General features: G+C 46.4%; 2 protein-coding genes across 5 annotated transcripts; both read right to left on the bottom strand.

The window, feature by feature from the left end:
• Nucleotides 1-1,129: 1,129 nt before the first annotated feature.
• Nucleotides 1,130-9,206, bottom strand: nfs1 (NFS1 cysteine desulfurase). Its single transcript, XM_030374086.1, has 13 exons — nt 8,910-9,206; nt 6,586-6,662; nt 6,226-6,342; nt 5,947-6,030; nt 5,691-5,843; nt 5,190-5,283; nt 4,895-5,029; nt 4,459-4,616; nt 2,711-2,816; nt 2,351-2,432; nt 2,134-2,217; nt 1,931-2,020; nt 1,130-1,822 (listed from the first exon to the last, which is right to left on the bottom strand). Exons 1-13 carry the CDS (start codon nt 9,007-9,009, stop codon nt 1,759-1,761), a joined length of 1,344 nt encoding a protein of 447 aa, XP_030229946.1. The 5' UTR covers nt 9,010-9,206; the 3' UTR covers nt 1,130-1,758.
• A 638-nt stretch (nt 9,207-9,844) lies between these two features.
• Nucleotides 9,845-21,021, bottom strand: LOC115556776 (RNA-binding protein 39). Of its 4 annotated transcripts, none has more exons than XM_030374083.1 (16): nt 20,912-21,004; nt 19,985-20,047; nt 19,608-19,672; nt 17,615-17,953; nt 16,480-16,638; nt 15,752-15,808; nt 15,558-15,675; nt 15,065-15,217; nt 14,156-14,293; nt 13,624-13,689; nt 13,268-13,472; nt 12,835-12,921; nt 12,154-12,367; nt 11,919-12,024; nt 11,357-11,435; nt 9,845-10,354 (listed from the first exon to the last, which is right to left on the bottom strand). In XM_030374083.1, exons 7-16 carry the CDS (start codon nt 15,618-15,620, stop codon nt 10,251-10,253), a joined length of 1,215 nt encoding a protein of 404 aa, XP_030229943.1. In that variant the 5' UTR covers nt 15,621-15,675; nt 15,752-15,808; nt 16,480-16,638; nt 17,615-17,953; nt 19,608-19,672; nt 19,985-20,047; nt 20,912-21,004; the 3' UTR covers nt 9,845-10,250. The 4 variants fall into 4 exon arrangements, with proteins under 4 accessions (XP_030229943.1, XP_030229945.1, XP_030229942.1 ...); XM_030374085.1 differs by having other exon boundaries at nt 17,615-17,664; nt 20,912-21,002; XM_030374082.1 differs by lacking the exon at nt 19,608-19,672 and having other exon boundaries at nt 17,615-17,664; nt 20,912-21,021.
• Nucleotides 21,022-21,313: the final 292 nt, after the last annotated feature.

Consider the following 21,313-nt stretch of genomic DNA (forward strand, 5'->3'; position numbering starts at 1 on the left):
CTGCGGTTGGCCTTGATGGGGAGATATTTTAACCCTTTTTAACCCCATTTTCCTCCGACATTCCTGCGTCTCCCCCTGCGTCATAGCCCGTTTCAGCACCATGTCAGTGGACAGGTACGATCGTCGTGAGTGCAGCGAATGCGCGTTCACGTTAAGAGGACTTTCGGGAAACGCTCCAAAGAAATTATCGATGGATCGGAAGATCCACCGGGAGAATGATCTTACGAGCGAAGATCCATCGATATCGGGAAACGGGGCCCAGACTGAGAATGATGACCTGTTATTTTATCTTCTTTAGAGAAAAAGACTTTTTTACGGACAAAGTTTATACACCTAATTAAATAATCGTTATTAGGCTACATTATTTTCTTTATTTCTTCTCCTCAGTAATTCAATTATCTGCATGTTTCATCTAAAATGATCCACTCTCACAATCAGACTCATCCTAACGCGTTCAAGAATCACCTCAGATGACCATGATATTGTATTATACCCTGTTGGTGTGGTAGGCTAGCTTACCGTCTAAGGAGAACAACCTAGTTTCAAATTCATGTCATGTGTCTGGTGAGCTGATGAGCTAACATAGCATGCAACATACTGCCAGTTCTATAGAGCTATGGTTATAGTAATTAGAGCAAACAGCTGTGTCTTAACAGGTGAACAATCACCTGTTCCTCACATCTCCATACCTACAACAAAGCCCTCAACACAAAAAGATGACAGTTTAGTTTGCTTTCTATTCGTATTCGGCTCCAGTTTTTACCCCGACGTCTTCGCGATGAGAATGAAAAGGGTCGAGGAGGCGCCAGGCCAAGCTGCCCAGGTGAACCACATCACCTGGGAGTCTGGGACCCTCTCAGCCCCTCCCCACAGCCTCTCCAACCGACAGGTAAGCAAGGAGCCAGTAGAGGCAGAGCAGCCCGTCCCACTACCAGCAAAATGAACGCAGGCTTCATATGGAATCCAATTTGTTTTTGCAATCTGTAACATGTTGTTACACATTATTTACCTACTAAATATGTAATTCTTGTTTTAATTCATATATCAATTAGGATGATGTTAAACAGTTAGTATGAACGTTTCGGTTCCAAAATATGTGAAGCATTTTTCACAAATATATAGATGGATGGATAATTTAAAAGTATATTCTTTATTTCAGCTGGAACAGAGATTAATAACAGCATGTAGAATCTCCAGTGGTTTATGCTATACTGATATCCAGTATATTTATTGGTCATGTAACAGTTTTAAGACGTTTCCTATCATGAAAATATTTCTGTGTTACTGTACTAATGTAAAATGAATCAGTGCTCTGAATAAAGATAATAATAATACAAAGATCATATCAATGTGACTAGCTGGTGCAGGGTGGAGTCACCACACAAAATACATAGAATACATCTGTTCTTCTGGGAACCTGGACCGGAGACCGAGGGAGACAGAGAGATACAGACAGACAGACAGACAGACAGACAGACAGACCAACGGGAAGGGTTTGTGCGTGTTTTTGACAGGAGCCCTCATAGGGTGGGAAGGGTGGAGGGTGCTGTGGGCGGGGCTTCAGGTAGGTAAGGGCGGGGCTTCAGGTAGGTAGGGGCGGGGCTTCAGGTAGGTAGGGGCGGGGCTTCAGGTAGGTAGGGGCGGGGCTTCAGGTATGTAGAGGGCAGGGCTTCAGGTATGTAGAGGGCGGGGCTTCAGGCATGTAGGGCAGCGCTTCAGGTATGCAAGGGCGAGGCTCGAGGTGGTAGGGGCGGGGCTCTAGTGCTGCGACCAATTGATGCTCTTCAGATCAATTCCCTCCTGGACCATCTCCCACAGAGGACTGGCCGACAGACGGAGAGACAGACAGGAGGACACAGGTAGATAAACGGATCAGACATTTGTATTCATTACTCATTGTTATAATGTCAGTATGGTGTTGACCTCTCACCTCATCTGACGGAGACGTCGGACCTGATGGAGACACTTCTCTGCCGTGTAGTCTACCTCCTCCGCCGTGGTGAAGCGACCGATACCAAACCTAGAGAGAGTCAGAGAGAGAGACATGGTGAGGCCAGTACCTGATGGAGGCGTTGGTCAGTTCTGCATGGAGTATTATGGTAGGAGTCGTGTTACTAGTACTGCAAGTATTACCTGATGGAGGAGTGGGCCAGGTCCTCGTCAGCCCCGATGGCTCTCAGAACATACGACGGCTCCAGGGAGGCTGAGGTACACGCACTACACACACACACAAACACATAGGGTTAGCCCGAGCATAGCAGTACATAGTGCTTGTTATATGGTACTATAGTACAGCTGAATACATCTTCCAGAGGACAGGGCTAGCAGTATTATAAGAGAGTATTTATACCTTCCAGAGGACAGGGCGACATCCTTCAAAGCCATCAAGAGACTTTCCCCCTCAACGTACGCAAAGGACAGATTGACACAACCTAGAATACACACAATCATTAAACACAGTAGTTAGAGAGTGTGTGTTCGTGTGTGTGTGTGTGTGTTCGTGTGTGTGTGTGTGTTCGTGTGTGTTCGTGTGTGTTCGTGTGTGTGTGTGTTCGTGTGTGTTCGTGTGTGTGTGTGTGTGTGTGTGTGTGTGTGTGTGTGTGTGTGTGTGTGTGTGTGTGTGTGTGTGTGTGTGTGTGTGTGTGTGTGTGTGTGTGTGTGTGTGTGTGTGTGTGTGTGTGAGAGTTAGAGTGAGGGCGATTATCTTTACCAGCATATCTTTCCTTGGGGTCTCCATTGAGAATGACGTCAGCGAGTTCAGACGTCAGTTTATTGATGAGACGATTGGAAAGCATCGTCACCCGCTGGTGGTCATACTGAGAACAACATTACGGGTTAGTCTGCTTATCGTACTGAGAACAACACGAAATGGTTAGTCTGCTGGTCGTACCGAGAACAACACTAACTGGTTAGTCTGCTGGTCCTGCTGAGAACAACACTAACTGGTTAGTCTGCTGGTCCTGCTGAGAACAACACGAAATGGTTAGTCTGCTGGTCGTACCGAGAACAACACTAACTGGTTAGTCTGCTGGTCCTGCTGAGAACAACACTAACTGGTTAGTCTGCTGGTCCTGCTGAGAACAACACTAACTGGTTAGTCTGCTGGTCGTACCAAGAACAACACTAACTGGTTAGTCTGCTGGTCCTGCTGAGAACAACACTAACTGGTTAGTCTGCTGGTTGTACCAAGAACAACACTAACTGGTTAGTCTGCTGGTCCTGCTGAGAACAACACTAACGGTTTAGTGAGCTGGTCATAATCAGAACAACACTAACGGCTTAGTTATGGTTCCAAGTCGACGATACGTGAGGGGGTCTACAGACCCACTACGTCCTTGCGGACCGGCCTTGCGTCCACCCCAAGGGCCTGACAAACGGCTCCCAAAAATTTGAACCTTGCATCAAAGCGACTCAGCAGCAGGGCCTGTGATTGGTCCGCTCACTGAAACCGGTCGTGAACCAAAACAGGTTCAGACTGCGTCTGAGCGTCTTGGAACAATGACCCCTAGAGGACGCTAGAGGAACTACATGTTAATCTCTAGTGAACCCCCTAGAGGACGTAAAATGAACTACATGCTAGTCTCTAGTGAACCACCTAGAGGCCGTTAGAGGAACTACATGCTAGTCTCTAGTGAACCACCTAGAGGCCGTTAGAGGAACTACATGCTAGTCTCTAGTGAACCACCTAGAGGCCGTTAGAGGAGCTACATGCTAGTCTCTAGTGAACAACCTAGATGCCGTTAGAGGAACTACATGCTAGTCTCTAGTGAACCCCCTAGAGGACGTAAAATGAACTACATGCTAGTCTCTAGTGAACCACCTAGAGGCCGTTAGAGGAACTACATGCTAGTCTCTAGTGAACCACCTAGAGGCCGTTAGAGGAACTACATGCTAGTCTCTAGTGAACCACCTAGAGGCCGTTAGAGGAGCTACATGCTAGTCTCTAGTGAACCACCTAGAGGCCGTTAGAGGAACAACATGCTAGTCTCTAGTGAACCACCTAGCGGCCGTTATAGGAACTACATGCTAGTCTCTAGTGAACCACCTAGAGGCCGTTAGAGGAGCTACATGCTAGTCTCTAGTGAACCACCTAGAGGCCGTTAGAGGAACTACATGCTAGTCTCTAGTGAACCACCTAGAGGCCGTTAGAGGAGCTACATGCTAGTCTCTAGTGAACCACCTAGAGGCCGTTAGAGGAGCTACATGCTAGTCTCTAGTGAACCACCTAGCGGCCGTTAGAGGAGCTACATGCTAGTCTCTAGTGAACCACCTAGCGGCCGTTATAGGAACTACATGCTAGTCTCTAGTGAACCACCTAGAGGCCGTTAGAGGAGCTACATGCTAGTCTCTAGTGAACCACCTAGAGGCCGTTAGAGGAGCTACATGCTAGTCTCTAGTGAACCACCTAGAGGCCGTTAGAGGAGCTACATGCTAGTCTCTACCGCGGACCGCCCTTACCTCCATCTCCTCCTGCGCCACCAAGCATGCCGCTCCCATGCCGACGGCCAGGGGCGTGGGCACGGTGCCGGAGCGGAGACCTCTCTCCTGGCCCCCGCCACTCTGCAGCGCCTCCAGGCGCACACGGGGCCTCCGGCGCACATACAGGGCCCCCACACCTGCACACACACACACACACACACACACACACACACACACACACACACACACACACACACACACACACACACACACACACACACACACACACACACACACACACACACACACACACACACACACAGATTAGTTAGGGGTCAGCAGGTGTTAGTTAGGGGTCGGTGGGTGGTAGTTAGGGGTTGGTGGGTGGTAGTTAGAGGGGGGTAGCTGGAAGGTGGTAGTTAGGGGTTGGTGGGTGGTGGTTAGGGCTTGGTGGGTGGTGGTTAGGGGTTGGTACCTTTAGGACCGTATATCTTGTGAGCGCTGATGGACATCAGGTCGATGTTGTCTTTGGTGACGTTGAGGGGAATCTTCCCGACCGCCTGAGCGGCGTCGGTGTGGAAGAACACGCCTCTGGCTCGACACATGCCACCTGTAGACGGCACCCCCACGTTAGCATCTGGCTACACACTCCATCAGCGCCCCGTCCTGACGTTAGCCCAGCACTACATACTGTATAATCCCAGTGCTAAGCTACATGCTAACGATAGCCCAGAGCTACGCTACATACAGACGTCAGTCGTCATGGTTACCTATTTCTCTGATCGGCTGCTTGACTCCGATCTCGTTGTTGATGGTCATGATGGAGACGATGGACGTGTCCGGGCGGAAGGACGCCTCCAGGAGCTGCACACACAAGATGGGGGCTAGAGGTTAGCAGTGGATGGGTAACTGAGTTTAGCAGAGAGGCGTGTGACAGTGTGTGTGTACCTCCAGCTCCACTAGTCCATCGGGTTTGACAACAGAGGTGTGTGTGTGTGTGTCTGTAAAAGTGTGTGTGTGACTAACAATGTCTGTGTGTGTGTGCGTGTGAGTAACTGTGTGTGACTAACAATGTGTGTGTGTGTGTGTGTGTGTGTGTGTGTGTGTGTGTGTGTGTGTGTGTGTGTGTGTGTGTGTGTGTGTGTGTGTGTGTGTGTGTGTGTGTGTGTGTGTGTAGCATTGTCATTTGGTCTGTGTGAGAGTGTGTGAGAGAGTAACAGTGTCTTTTGGTGTGTATGTGTGAGTGAGTAACAGTGTCTGTCTGTCTGTACCTCCAGGTCCACCAGTCCGTTGGCTTTGACGGGCAGGTAGGAGACAGAGAAGCCCTCTGCCTCCAGCACTCTGCACGAGTCCAGCACACACTTGTGCTCCGTCTGGGTGGTGATCACGTGACGCTTCTTGGCCTTGTAGAACCGAGCCACGCCCTGCCCACAGGAAACCAACACTCAATACGTCCTCTCTAAACCACAACAATTATACTGTACAAACGTCATCACATCGAGGACACGCGGTGGGGGCGGGACTTACTTTGATTGACATGTTATTGGACTCTGTGGCGCCACTGGTGAAGACGATCTCTCTGGGGTCTGCTCCAATTAGATTGGCCACTTGCTGAAAACACACACGAACCGGGCAGAGACACAAACACACATTCAAACAAATGAGTGGGTGGATAAAGATGTGTGTTTGCATGTATATAGGTGTGTGTGTGTGTGTGTGTGTGTGTGTGTGTGTGTGTGTGTGTGTGTGCATCGTATTTGCTTGTGAGAGAGGTCTTCAGTATAGATTGCGAATGAGTTTGCGTACCTCTCTGGCTACCTCCATGGCCCTCTCACTCTCCCAGCCGTAGGCGTGGGTCCTGGAGTGAGGGTTACCGTAGTAGTTCACCTGGTAGGGCAGCATCGCATCCAGCACCCTAGGGTCCTACACACAGACACAGTTATAGTATCATTGAATATAATGCCATTATTATTAACATTATTGCACACAATAACACAATCAACATATTATAATATCACTGTATATAATAGCATTATTATAACATTAATGATATAATAAGGCTTTTATGCAGTATTGTATTACGTCATTGTAGTGTTACTACTACCATAATGATCATAACTACTACATCCAAGGTTGAGTATCCCAGAGCTCCTTCAGGTCTCTCACCATGGGGGTGGTGGCCTGGAAGTCCATGTACAGAGGTCTGAGCTCCTCCTGCTCCAGCACCCGGGGCTGGATCATAGCTGCGGACACAAACACAACCACTGCTTTGACTCATCCGTTGGACCTCAGACAGCTCTAGGCTCAGGCGGCCGTGGTGGGCAGGGCAGCCTCACAGCCAGGAGCTCCGGGGACCGTTCTATGAGCAGCAGTTTGGAAGTTCTCCTCGGGTTCAAGTGGGTTTCCCCACAACCCTGGGTGCATGTAAGGTTAAAGCAGGCTTTATAGTCTCTGTGGCTGTGTGTGTGTGTGTGTGTGTGTGTGTGTGTGTGTGTGTGTGTGTGTGTGTGTGTGTGTGTGTGTGTGTGTGTGTGTGTGTGTGTGTGTGTGTGTGTGTGTGTGTGTGTGTGTGTGTGTGTGTGTGTAAGAGTCCACTTTGTGAGGAGCTTCAACAGGTCAGAGGTGGGGGACAGGGCAAGGGCTCACTGGAAGTCCTTTTTGGTTCACACCCAGCGACTATTTAATGTTAGCTTAGGGTTTAATGCTCCTGCCAGTGCCCTTGAGCAAGGCAGCATCATTAGACCAGGAGATGGAGGCCGGGCACTGCGCCCTCTTCCCCTACTGAAGGGATGAATGCAGATTTGAAGCATTAGTGATGAGCTTATGGCTCAGTGCAGCACGCCATGTGCCCGTTTCAAGTGGCCCCTTAAAACCTAACCCAGATCTATTTATTATTACTCAACACAGTTTAATTTGGCAATAATATGACCGGAATACATGTTTGTTTTAATAGCAGTGAGGGGACAGAATTTGAGGAGCGTGGAAGGTTCATGACCACAGGGGGTTAAACAATGGTTGGTCTTGGCTTTCCTTATTTGGGCAATACATTAATACGAAGATGACAAAAAAAACTGCAAGTCATCCCCCTTGTTGATCTCATTCTTGTAGCACGGGGTGAAACAGGGGCTGGAACCCAGTCCTATCATTATGACTACGTTTAATGTTCAAATATGACATGTTCATGTTCAAATATTTAATGTTCAAATATGACAGATTAACACATTTAAAAGTCCCCTTCCCCGTTTGAGAGGAATATTATGTCATAGTTGATCGTCAACGTAGTATTTTATGCCATTTCGTTAGGGTTAACTAAGATAACATCGTCAAGTAGGGAAAAACAGCCGTAAAATCATGCGTTTTTGCCCGTCTCGGACAACCATTTTGGGAACACTACACTGTGCTGAGAACGAAGGAGGCCTGGTGCGTGTGACAGTGTGGAGCTCTGTCTGGCCAGCGGTTGATTTGGATGTCGGAGAGAGTTTAAAGATTATCGGACCATTCATTGTAGTATAACACTGTTATACTAAAGTGTCTAGTCACAGTGTGTCTAGTCACAGTGTGTGTTGACTTTCATACAGGTACAATATCACTCATTATACTATAATATTACTCCTACACAACAACAGCACTAAAGTATCACAAAGTTGGGGTGGGTCGTTGCCATGGGGATAAAACATCACCCCGTCTTCATAGAAACCCCAAAACAAATAATTGTGTTAAAATCTCATCAGTGTTTGCATTCAGGCTGAAACACTGACCCCTAAAGTTAGAGCTGGTTGAATTGAATGTACCCTCAAGAGTCGTGGAAGAGGACCCGCTCCCAATGTAGAGATGAAGGGCTCGGCTCATCTAACATGATATAAATACGATTCTTACCTTCATGGGATTATACAGTAATTAAAAAACGGACTTATGAATATTAGACAACATTTCTGCCAAGTCCATTCCGCTAGAGGTCACTGATTCTGCACACTCCACCATTAATACGTGTTGACAATAAAATGTTTACCTACTTTACAAAGAAACAATGTTTTTAAATCATTCCTGGTTAAGTAATCAAACCAACCAACTGCGTCATCAGCATGGGGCTAGTTAGCAGGAAGCTAGTTAGCAGGCGGCTAGTAGAAGATGCCAGAACATAACAAGCATCAGTAGTGCAAGCTGTGCCACTTTATTTAGTATGTCTCTTCTATAACCTACATCCCAGCTTTCCACAACACTTGATTGACTTATTTATTGTGTAGGTTCTACAAACTGGATCCTGCCTTTCTTAAACATTCTCCCCCCTCACCTCCACTGTGATATAACGTTAACATTATGTGATGCAACAACGTTATCCCTTCAAATACTGTTATGAAAACATCATATTACACCTTAAACCATCTTCTATCGAAGGTACAACGACCCCATCGTGATGTCAACGACATATAACTGCCAGTATAACAACACAGATAAACAAGTAACTTGTATAGCTTTTAGATCTGGATCACCTTGCTCCCCGGTGCTCAGCCCGGAGCTCCACCGGCCCAGGGGAAAGCCTCTCCCGGTCGCCAGCAGCCTGGCCGCCGCGGTCCTGCCCGGAGCGAGCATCTTCAATCTCCTGAGTTCGGTCAACGAGACCCGACGGAACCGGGAAGCAGCGGGATGACGGAGAAGCTAACGGGATAAAGGCTTTAACCGAGAGACTCAAGATATGGCAACAAATCAACTGAGTAGTGTGTACATGTGATTCTCCGGGGTCAAGTGGAGCGGATGGCGCAGATGACTGCGAGCTCATGTAATGTGTTGAAACTTAACCGGAAGTTACGGAAGTATTTCTTAGCCCTTCAAAATAAAGGCCTCCTGTTGTTTTGGTTTTTAATGTAAAGCCTGAACCCGGAGGCGTGGTTTAGTCAGACCTGTGTTATGAAAACGTTGATATTTATATACGTCAACTTTTTAAATTAACTAACCAAGTAACTACCTACTATCATTGAAATAGTTAAATGAAGGTCACAATCGCTACCGTTTAACTATCCACTCAAAATTCATTAAAACAGGTTAAAATTAAGTGTTTTCGATTTCTCAGTTTAATCATTAACTTGATAGATTTGTCGTAAGTCGGTCCCTTCACTATATCATACCTAAATGTTCATTTGAGGCCTCTCTCTATATCCTACCTGGAGTCCAACACCTCCTACCTAAATTATAGTCCACCAGAAGTCATTATAAATACTGAGACAAACAGGGCTGATCTATTATAACTCATTTTAACTATTGACCAATAGTGCTGATCAATTTACACTCTTTCACTATAGCTAGACACTATAGAAATGTATGCGTAGCACTCTGATCTCTTCGCTAGTGGTGGTTCTTTGAATACTTGGTACTCTTCTTCCTCTTACAGCTTTAGGGAGTGACATCTCCGTTATAAAAGCTCCCAATCAGTTGTTTTATCTTTTATTATAACACAGACAAAATTTAAAATAAAATTGAATCAAGAACTTTACAAAATCAAATCTTGATTAAAAAACTGTAAATACCAAATGGCTTCAACCAATCACAAACTATTCCATGAGACAGCGTCCAATCCTGGAGCCTGGTCACGGAGAAGCAAAGCCCCCTTGCGTTTAACCCCGCCCCTAACATGGGATCCCGCCCCTCCCGGCTAGCATCTGCTCCAGCTATTGGCTCGTTGACATTATAAAAATAGAGGACAAAGGATTCAGTCAATTCAACCAGAAACCATCCAGGGAGCGTCCATCAACACCTAAACCAATAAGAGAACAAAAACCGGGATATTCGCTCCAGTGTCCAATCAGTCGATAGAGGTGGGATGATTGGCAGCTGAATCACCGGCGTGGAGGGGGGATTAGTAGCTGGTTGGCGGTGACCGAGTCAGGGAACAGGTTGTGATAGGTTGGCAGAGGAACGTAGGCCGCCGTGATCATCTTCCCTAAAAACAATACATCGGGTAGGGTTAGCCTAGCCTAGCATTGGTTAAGAGTAGGGGTCAGCCTAGCATCAGTAAGAACAGTGTTTCCCAATCTTCTTTTCTGGGGACCCTTTTTTTAAAATTATTATTACAAACCATCGCGACCCCATTCACAATAGGCCTTATCTATAAAATCGTGAGAAGAACAAATTTGTGCATAAATGAACATTCCTGAACGTTTTCACTGCCAATTCCGCAACCCATTATATATGAACTTAAACCAGCCTTTTCAAAGAGATAAATCACAACTTTGTTTGATGCACTTGTTATTGAATAATACACATTAAGTACTTTATAAATGAGACCAAACAAATGAATTTAGGCATTGTTTTGGCTACCTCATTGTTTTTATTTCCTCTCATCAGTAAAACAAACACAATGTTCATTAGCCTTTCAACTAGAATCAATGTTATAAGTGAAATTATCAGGACAATACAAACATTCAGTTCTATCAAAAAGATGCTTCTTGTTGAATTTTTATTTAAATGCTAATGTGTAAAAAAGAAGTGAGTTAGAGTAGGGGTAAGCCTAGCATCAGTGAGAGTAGGGGTAAGCCTAGCATCAGTGAGAGTAGGGGTTAGCCTAGCATCAGTGAGAGTAGGGGTTAGCCTAGCATTAGTGAGAGTAGGGGTTAGCCTAGCATCAGTTAGAGTAGGTGTTAGTCTGTCCCAACATTAGTTAGGGTACGGGTTAGCCTAGCCTAGCATCAGTTAGAGTAGGGGTTAGCCAAGCATCAGTTAAAGTAAGGGTAAGCCTGGCCTAGCATAAATTAGCATTAGGATAAGGTCAGCCTAGTGTATGAGGGGCAAGGTTAGCCTAGCGTCAGATAGTGTGAGTGTTAAGCTTATCCTAGCATCAGTCAGAGCGGGTTTAGCTTAACCTAGGGTGATGGTGGGACCCTACCAGAAGCTGATTGGGTGTTCTGAACCAAATGGTGTGACATTATATTATGGGATGCTTTACCTGCGAAGTATCTCCCATGAAGAGCGTTGACAGCAGCCATGGCAGAAGGAATGGTGGGACATTTGACGTAGACATTTCCCTGGCAACAGATGGAACATGATCAGTGGTTGCATAAGAAAACACTTTTATTGCACAGATGAAATCTTACTAATGCTATACTGATGAGATAATACCCCCACCCACCCCCGTGATACTAATGCTATATCGGATTCCTCAAATGTTTCTCAACATTTTAATAATTATCGCGATACCGGAGACTGGAGCCGGAAAAAAAAATCGGGAAGACGGCAATTATAAGTGCTTGTTGTTCTGCATGTACTTCCCCCTGTGCGTTCGGTGTTTTATTGTTGGGACAGGTGTTAAAAGCGTCTGAAGCTCTATTCTAGAGCTCTGTGCTCCAGCTGCATGTGGCCCCATTTCTCCTCACGTTGAAACGTTAAAGGAACTGGGGTTCCACAATTTGATTTCAAATCTAAAAAAAGGCCCAGCGACCGGATAACCCTCCTCCCTGTATATAGGGGTAGGTTCAGTCATCTAGGTCTAGGCATCTACAGTTAGTTACCTCAGGAGAGTTTTTATCGACGTAGATGTGGATGACTCCTCCATGTTTGTTACATTCCTCGATGACATCATGCTGGATGTCCATGTCCCACCCAGGAGCCTCCTCACTAAACACAAATAATAACACTAGTAAACAACAACAACAACAACAACATGGCATGGAGGTCAGAGCTGTTGTGTCTGGACTGATGTTCCAAAGACACAACGCCATCGGGGAGAGGTGCGTTGAGACTCACGTGTTGCCGTTGAACATGTTGGACAGCTGGAAGCAATGTGTGGCCAGAGGCTGGGAGGGCAGGTTCATCGTGGCCGCGTTCATGTTCATCGCGTGGTTCATGCTTTGATTCATCCCGTGGTTCATCTGTTGGTTCATGCCGTGGTTCATCTGTTGGTTCATGCCGTGGTTCATCTGTTGGTTCATCCCGTGGTTCATCCCTGGATTCATGGCCGCTGAAAAGAGAAGACACACATCGTCACGCTCTGCTGTGCCAAACCCCCTGACGTCCGGATGCCTATTGGACCACCTACCGCCGGCCAATAGGAATCAAGAGGAGGGGCCTCATTGGCCAGCCTATCGTATTGGGGGCCGACAACACCCATTGTATCCTTAAGGTGATTGCACTGATCCAACTGACTCCTATATCTTGCAAACGTGTCAAACCGTTTACGGTGGTTTTACGATCATCGCTTTTTGTTGCTGAACTCGTGGAATCGGGGCTGGAGGTTCCGGCCGATAGTCTAAGGTTGGATGGGGGTGTAAGTTGGGGTCTGTTAACAGTAGGTGTATGAGCCTTTTTTATTCACGTCGGATTAAATGTTCTGTTGCAAATATATAGCTGGCAATGACGCCATCGCGGCAAGAGTCAAACAGCGATTCAGACACTGTGGGGACCCCTGGCGGATAGAGAGGTGTGTACCTGAGACAGCAGCCATGGCCCCGATAGCGATGGCGCCACTCATCTGTAGAGCCTGCTGAGCAGCGGGGGGGATCTGCATACCGGTACCTACACACACACACACACACCATGTTATAACACAGTTAGTGCTGCTACTTACGATACATGCGGATTGATACTATTATAACACATGAAGCTATAATACTATGCTATAACACATGATAATATGCTATAACACATGATAATATGCTATAACACATGATAACATGCTATAATACCATGCTATAACACATGATAATATTCTATAATAGTATGCTATAACACATGATAATATGCTATAATACTATGCTATAACACATGATAATATGCTATGATGCTATGCTATAACACATGTTATAACACATGATACCATGCTATAATATTAGCCTATAGTTCTATCTATACCGCCCCGTACCTTCGGCCAGGCGGGCCATGAGCTGCAGGCGTCCCGTGGTCCCGAGGTCGATGCCGGTGCGCTCCAGCTCGTCAGAGTCCAGGAAGGACGAGGCGCTGGAGGAGTCGCTCCTCTCCGTCACGTGACCCACCTTCATGGGCCTCCCGGCCAGCTCGAACCCGTTCAGCTGCTCCAGCGCCTTCTTAGCGCACTCTGCGTCTGCAAACTAACACACACACACACACACACACACACACACGATTAACCTTTCAAATGAGGTGAGAGTGAAGATGAGATGATGGGAGGAGGACTCGATGACGATGAGGAGCAGGAGAGTTGAAAGGAGGATGAGGAGGAAGAGGAGGTAGTTGCCTTACCGTAATGAAGCCATAGCCTTTCGAGCGCGCTGTTTCACTGTCCATCATCAGCTGAATGCTCTCAATCTACACAAACACACAGTCGTTATTAATTAATATTGTTTATTAATTACTACTAGTATTTTTAACTCATGCTAGTAGGGAGGTGAATGCTAACTTGTGCCAACTCACGCTAGCAGGGTGGTGTATGCTAACTCTCGCTAGCAGGGTGTATGCCAACTCATGCTAGCAGGGTAGTCTATGCAAACTGGCTCTAGCAGGGTGGGGAATGCTAACTCACGCTAGCATGGCGGTGTATGCTAACTCACGCTAACAACTGGTGCTAGCAGGGCGGTGATGCTAACTGGCGTTAGCAGGGTGGTGTATGCTAACTGGCGCTAGCAGGGTGGTGTGTGCTAACTGGCGCTAGCAGGGTGGTGTATGCCGCACTGGCAAAGTTTATGCTAACTGACGCTAGCAGGGTAGTCTATGCTAGCTCATTCTAGCAGGGTTGTCTATGCTAACTGGCGCTAGCAGGGTGGCGAGTGCTTACCCGTCCAAAAGGCTCAAAGATCCCGCGCAGCATCTCCTCGGTGATGTTGAAGTGCAGCGAGCCGACGTAGAGCCTCATGGGGCCCGCGTTGCCCTTCTGCAGGTTGTTGGCGAGCGCCGCCGCCCGGTTCTTCTCCGCCTACACAGGGAGCCAACCACACACATGGGTCAACATACTGCAAACAACCACATCTGCACTAGGGGTTAGGGTTAGGCAGTGGGTATAGAATCACTGTGGTTTACAGTTAGAAGGTGGATATATAATTACTTGTAGGGATCGACCGATATATCGGTTGGCCGATATTATCGGCCGATATTCGCGTTTTTTACGTGTATCGGTATCGGCCGATACGCGGCCGATTTTCGCCGATTTTTTTTTTATTTATTTTTTTTACTTGTTCTACCTCACCTGTTTTTACTATTTGTTAAAAATAGTTTTTTATATTGAAGTTCAATAAATGTTCCTTTTTTTAAATTGAGACTTGTAACATTTGTTATCAGTGTAATTTTTATGATTGAGGGAGCACAAAAAAAAAAAAAAAAAAAAAAAAAAAAAAAGTAGTATCGGCTCTAAATATCGGTATCGGCGTATCGGCTAAGGCTGATGAAAAAATATCGGTATCGTATCGGCCCTAAAAAATCCGTATCGGTCGATCCCTAATTACTTGGTAGGGTTGGATGATATCCAATTATAATCTGGTGTTAGATAATGGAGATAATTTACCATGGAGGCCAGGGTTAGATAGTGGATAACTAATTACCTGTTAGGGTTAGATAGTTGATATCTTATTACCTTGAAGGGTTAGGGTTAGATAGTAGAGAAGTTTAACTGGGGGGCTAGGGTTAGACAGTGGCTAACTATTTACCTGGGAGGGTTAAGGTTAGGGATAGATAGTGGAGACTTGTTTACCTGGGAGGCCTGCACTATGATGGGAACTCCCAGCAGTCTTTGACCGGAGAGGCCGATGGCCAGAGGAACGGAGTTGGCCTCCACGAACTCTATGTAGGCGATGCCCTTTGACCTGCGGGAGTTCCTGTCAGAGATCATCCGCACATCTCGTACCTGAGCACGAGACAAGAACAGCAAGGAATTAGTAACTCGTTGCCTTTTGTACCCCGTATTTCATCACATTTTTGAATGTAGGTGGATTCCAAATAATGTTATCTTTATTCAGTTTAAGGCCTTCTTATATTTATTTGAATGTTGCATTAAGTTCCCTAAGGGATACTTTGAGTTTGACTACTTTGGATTGAACTGGTTTCCAATGGTTTCTTTAAACATTTACTACTTCGCCTATAACTTTCTGTCAAAGGAAATAATTGGTCAGGCTTCGTGAAATCCTAATTGTGGACCCCTAGCTTGTGTGTGCGATGCTGCCCTGCCGTTTGGGGGCCATGGTCACCTTGCCCACAGCAGAGAAGAATTCTTCCAGGTCGCGGGGTCGTATCCTGGCAGCCAGCTGCATACAAAACACGGTCCTGGAGTCCCGCTCCTCTGGGGTCAGGTTGTCTATGGGCTGCCTACACACACACACACACACTCAGTATATAGACTATAACAGATGACATCAAAATGAACATGTGGAGCGGGTTTTACCTGACTGGACTCGACCGCTCCTTCTTCACGGGACTCTTACTCTTGGACCTCTTTCGCCTGTCAACAAAGAGACAGAAACCGACATGAAGATAGACATGGACCCAGAGAGACAGACATGGAGCCAGACGGAGACAATTAAGAGGATACTATTCATAAGAATTAATTGGGATTGTTGATCCAGAGTGAAACCTGTAGTAACAACGTACAATTGAGTCATCCCCGTAGCAGGATGCTCCTTACAAGCTAGCCTACGTAGCAGGATGCTACTAATTATCTAACCTAGGTAGCAGGATGCTACTAATTAGCTAACCTAGGTAGCAGGATGCTACTAATTAGCTAACCTACGTAGCAGGATGCTACTAATTAGCTAACCTACGTAGCAGGATGCTACTAATTAGCTAACCTACGTAGCAGGATTCTACTTATAAGCTAACCTACGTAGCAGGATGCTACTAATAAGCTAACCTACGTAGCAGGATGCTACTAATAAGCTAACCTACGTAGCAGGATGCTACTAATAAGCTAACCTACGTAGCAGGATGCTACTAATAAGCTAACCTACGTAGCAGGATGCTACTAATAAGCTAACCAACGTATCAGGATGCTACTAATAAGCTAGCCTACATAGCCAAATGCTAGTAGTAAGCTAGTCTATGTTCCCGGAAGCCGCGAAACACGCTAGGCTACATGGCCAGAGCCTGGTAAGCGCGAGCCTGAGGGATACGTACACGCTGGCCTTGTGGTGGTCGCGGTAGCGGCCGCTGCGCTCCCGGCTCCTGGACCGACTGCGCTTGTGTTCGCGGCTGCGGCGGCGTTTTCTGTCATGGCTCTTCTTCCTCTCGCGGCTCTTGCTCCTCTTCTTGTCCCGACTCCGACTGCGCTTCTTCCTGTTGGGGCAGATGACACCCAATCAGAATGCTGGGATTCGATTTGATATACTTATAGATCCCTGGGGAAATTAATCCTCGGAAGTTAACCCATCCTAGCTAGGAGTAGTTGGTAGAGCGAGGGAACCCACCCCAGGCGTGGGGCCCCTGCCTTGGTTACCGGCACACATAAAGCCCGCCCCCCCCCCCCCCCCCCCCCCCCCGCCCTGAACCAAGACCCTTCTGTCTGTGAGGCAGCAGTTCCAACGACGGGCTGGATTAGGTGTTGGAGGCTCTCTTACACATGCGTTCTTACCATGCAAAGTACCTGACGATTACCTGCATGGGGTCATCGGTCATGAGAGATTGGGAACAGAGATCGACGTTCCAGGGAAATCTGCAACGGCACTTTGCCTGCTCAAGACCTAGTCACATCTCCATACCCCTGCCTGTACGGCTGCGTCGTGAAGGAAAGCAGTCACATTGCCCGGAGTGGTACATAAAAGATTTTGTCCGTCAAGACAAAAGATGCGTTCATGCGGAAGGAGCGAACCAATCACAAGACGGCGCTGACCGTGTATTAAAATTGTATTGGAATTCAGCTGAAGATGCAGATGAACACTTATTTTCATTCAGGTTTATTAAGTCTTTGAAAAACTCATACAGAGTGAGCCTGTAATGTTCAGTAGCATGCACATATTTTGATAAATATTTTTGCAAAGGTATGAAACTGGATATATATGAATTAGTCCTAAATAAAGCCTTTTCTGAAAGGTTTGTTTGCAGACATTCAGTGGCCGTCCTGAAAGTGAAATGTATAGCACTACTGATATGGTGTATTCGATTACGCCAACATCAAGAAAAACTATTTATGCAGATGGAACATAGCGATGGGAACAGAGAGACCGCAACAGAGAGGAACAGAGAGAACGCAACAATGTGGAGCAGCAGAGAGAGAGGAGAGAGACAGGGGCAGAGAGACAGGTCAAAGGCTTACTTCTTGCTGTGTTCTTCATGTCTCGGGGAGATGATGTTCTTGGGCTCTTCCTGCAGGTCGAGAGAACAGGATGAGGGCGAACCGACGCAACGTTGTCAGGGTGGGGGAAGAGAATATAGACATAATTTAATCAACTGTAGTCAACATTGTTCTTTTAGAGGTCTGGTCTCTTAAAGTCAGGGGGGATGGGAGGGGTGGGGGCTGTCATAGTCTGGTCATGTCTAGTGTCTAAGGCCCAGAGTCGGTCCCCCAGGCTAGAGTTTAGGCTTCGGCCCAGCTTGGAGCTCCGGCAGTGGGGGGGGGCCGTCTTCAGCGGTGTGTCTGGGTCTCCTGAGGGCCCTGAAGCAGACAGGGAGTCAGATGGCTTAGTCACCAAACTAACCCTAACTAACTCACCCTAACCAACCCAATTACCCTAACTATCTAACCCGCTAGCCACCTAACTTATTAACGCTGTAACCATAATTAGCCCACTAACCCTAACTAACTCATCCTAACAAACCAAATAATTAATCCTAATTAACTAACCCACCCAAACCAACCGAATAAACTCAACACTAGGAAACCAACTACCGAACTATCCCAAGTCCAGGAATTCTTTCTAAACCACTTACCAACTAGATATGGCCCACGTACTTTTCCTAACCCATAAACCTCAACTAAACCTAACTAAAGATAACCCTTTACACCTAACCACCCCGAACCCAAAAACCCTAACAAGCCGTAACTAACACTCACCTTAAACGACTAAACTTGACTAACTACTGTCACTGACCTAACAGTAACCAGCCCTAACCCACCCGTCTCACACTACCGCTCCCGTGTGTGACCTTCAACCTGTCACCAACCTTACTTTTTAACTCGCAACTGACGGATGAGTGGTTGGCATCAATGACATATTAACGCTACGTCTTTAACACTGAGGGACGTTGATCTGCTGTTGAAGAAAAGAAGTTCCTGAGCTGTCCCTACGGCGTCACATAGGCATACCGCTATAGTAGGCAGAAAAAAAAACATCGCACCACGGCAAACTTTGAACAAAGTCGACGAACACGACGACAGACCTCCGGGAGTCTGCAGACCAACCCCCATCACCACAACCCAGCTCCACATGAACCCCCACCCAAACCCAGCTCCACAACCGCAACCCAGCACCAACAGAACCCCTGGCCCCACCCCAGCTCCAACAGAACCAGCCTCTTATGTAGGAGACGGCAGATTCCTCCTTCCAATCGTGATCAGTCGATGTGTGTTGAAACTGCCACAACCCTAGGCTGTGTAGAATGCTCTCAAGCATATTGTCCAAAGCATATGTTGCAAATGCAAGACATCGGTAGAGAGGAAACAAATGTCCTAATGAACTTCCTCCTGCACCTCCAACCACATCAATAATGTTGCCATAATCACTAGTTTTGCACCTCAAACAGCGGCAATAATGTTCCTATAATCCCTAGTTATGCACCTCAAACAGCAGCAAAAGGGCTGCCATAGTTATTAGTTATAACTATCAGATTTCCCTCCATGCCAAAAAATAATCGTAGCCCCAATATTGGCCTTCCAGCATATCGGTCGCTCGAACGCTAGATTTGGGGAGGGAGTTCTGTGGACTTCGGGGTTCTGTTGTCGTGTAGGTAGACTCTGTAGGCCATTGCGCGCGTGTACGTTTGACGTAGCGATAGCGGCACCCTTGCGTGTTCTAGCCCTTCTGACTGATATAGAGATGCATGCACAGTTACCATGACGCCACTAGCTCTACCGACGGCAACGCTAACACTCTCTACCGCATCTCACAGAATCCTCTTCCGGTTTGGGGGACGTTCCTGGGCAAAGTCTAAAAAAAGACCCCCCAACAGTAGTCATGTTACCATGCCAACCACAGTGCAGTCACGTTACCGTGGGGGGACCACAGTACAGTCATGTTGCCATGGGGACCACAGTACAGTCATGTTGCCATGGGGACCACAGTACAGCAATACATGGTGGGCTTTACTACCTTCAAGTTTCTGACAGTTCACAGTGGCATTCAGGGGAGTAGAGGTGAGAAATCGTTAGGCAAGTCTACAAAGAGAGATAGATGGGCAATTTATTTGTCATATCGTGGAAAAGGAACGGCAGCAGCATCACATCAACATTCAATCAGCACCAAGCGTTAACTGTACAGAGTTCATAACATCAACTAACCCTAACTAACTAACAGAGTTCTTTCTCTTGAGTATTGCTTAACCGACATTACAATACTAGCCAAACTGTAAGCAAGTTCACCTGGATGTGTAAGGGAAATACTAGGGCTGGTTAAAGACTGGTGTGTAGCAGAAATGCACAGAGACATACACAGAGACACAGTTAGTGAGAGAGAATACAGACACCCACCTTTCGGAACGGCGCCTCCAGCATCGCCTCAATGTCCAGATCATCTGCCATGATGCAGCGGGTCTGCGAGGAGAGGGATGATACGGATCAACAACTGAATAGACAAGTGTTTATTTACATTTAAAAAGACTGTTTTTGTTTTTCTAACACGTCATTGTTGGTATGTAGGAGACCTACATTAGGGTCGACTTAAATCAACATTTTGAACCCTCACTTTTTACACTTTTGGGGTAAGTTTCAAGACTACATAGGCTTTAGTGTGCAACTCTGGCTGTTGATAGGTTTTTTGCTTAAATATTTACATATAAACCTCCCCACGACAATAGAAGCCCATTCAACCGCAAACTCCAGGCTAGGTTCATTATAAACGAGTCCTTGCTTCTAATGACGGATATTCTCCTTCTAATCAATGTTTGGACCTTCATTTTTCCATTGACAATAACCACAGAATACTAACATCTGGCAACAAATAGAGCATATAACGATAACCCTAGTACCTGGGCTAAATGAAGTTAGCCTGAATTACTGTAGTAACTATAAGATCATCAACACATATTAGAAACCACTATTTCCTAACTCGGTTTACAACTACTACGACACGAACATCTAGCCACAACATCAATAGCCTCACCAGCAGCTCGCAACGAACCATAATCGTCTTTAACCAATTTGCTAACTAGCCACAACTACAGTTGGCTAGCTAACTAGCTTTAACAACCATTGCCAAGCTAAAAGCCGATAGCAAACATTAGCTAGCTAACAGGCGATAGCAAACATTAGCTAGCTAACAGACGATAGCAAACATTAGCTAACGAGCTAGCGGCCTGTTTCATTCATGTGCTCTCTTAACGCATCCATTTGTCGGTGTGGATTATAACATTCAGATCACCGTTAATAAGAGAGTGGTAGACGGAGTGGTAATAGTACCTTGATGGCCTGAATGCTTCTATAAGTCGTGAGTTTTGACGAAATCGTCGCTTCGTCGTTCACGCGCACCTCCGTGTACAAGTGGCGCGTGTGACACTATAGGGTGCGCGCGCAGACTATACGTAGCAACGCCGCGTGTTACCGCGAGATTATATATAACTGAATTACAAACGAGAGCAATTTTTTTACACATTAAAGTACGTAATTTTGTATTATGTTAGCTATTTGGTTAACGGTGTTTGTGGTTGGTTAACTAACCATACGTTAGTTATTATTTTATAGACACATTATGGCTGTGTCGACTCTTTGGGTTACGTTGTTACATTACAGGTGGTGCTGCGTTCAAGTTCTATGGTAAAGTTTGGATCGGTATTGTGGGTTCAAGTCCAGTTCTGAATGAAA

The sequence above is a fragment of the Gadus morhua genome, chromosome 13 (assembly GCF_902167405.1).
Source record: "Gadus morhua chromosome 13, gadMor3.0, whole genome shotgun sequence".
Taxonomy (NCBI): domain Eukaryota; kingdom Metazoa; phylum Chordata; class Actinopteri; order Gadiformes; family Gadidae; genus Gadus; species Gadus morhua.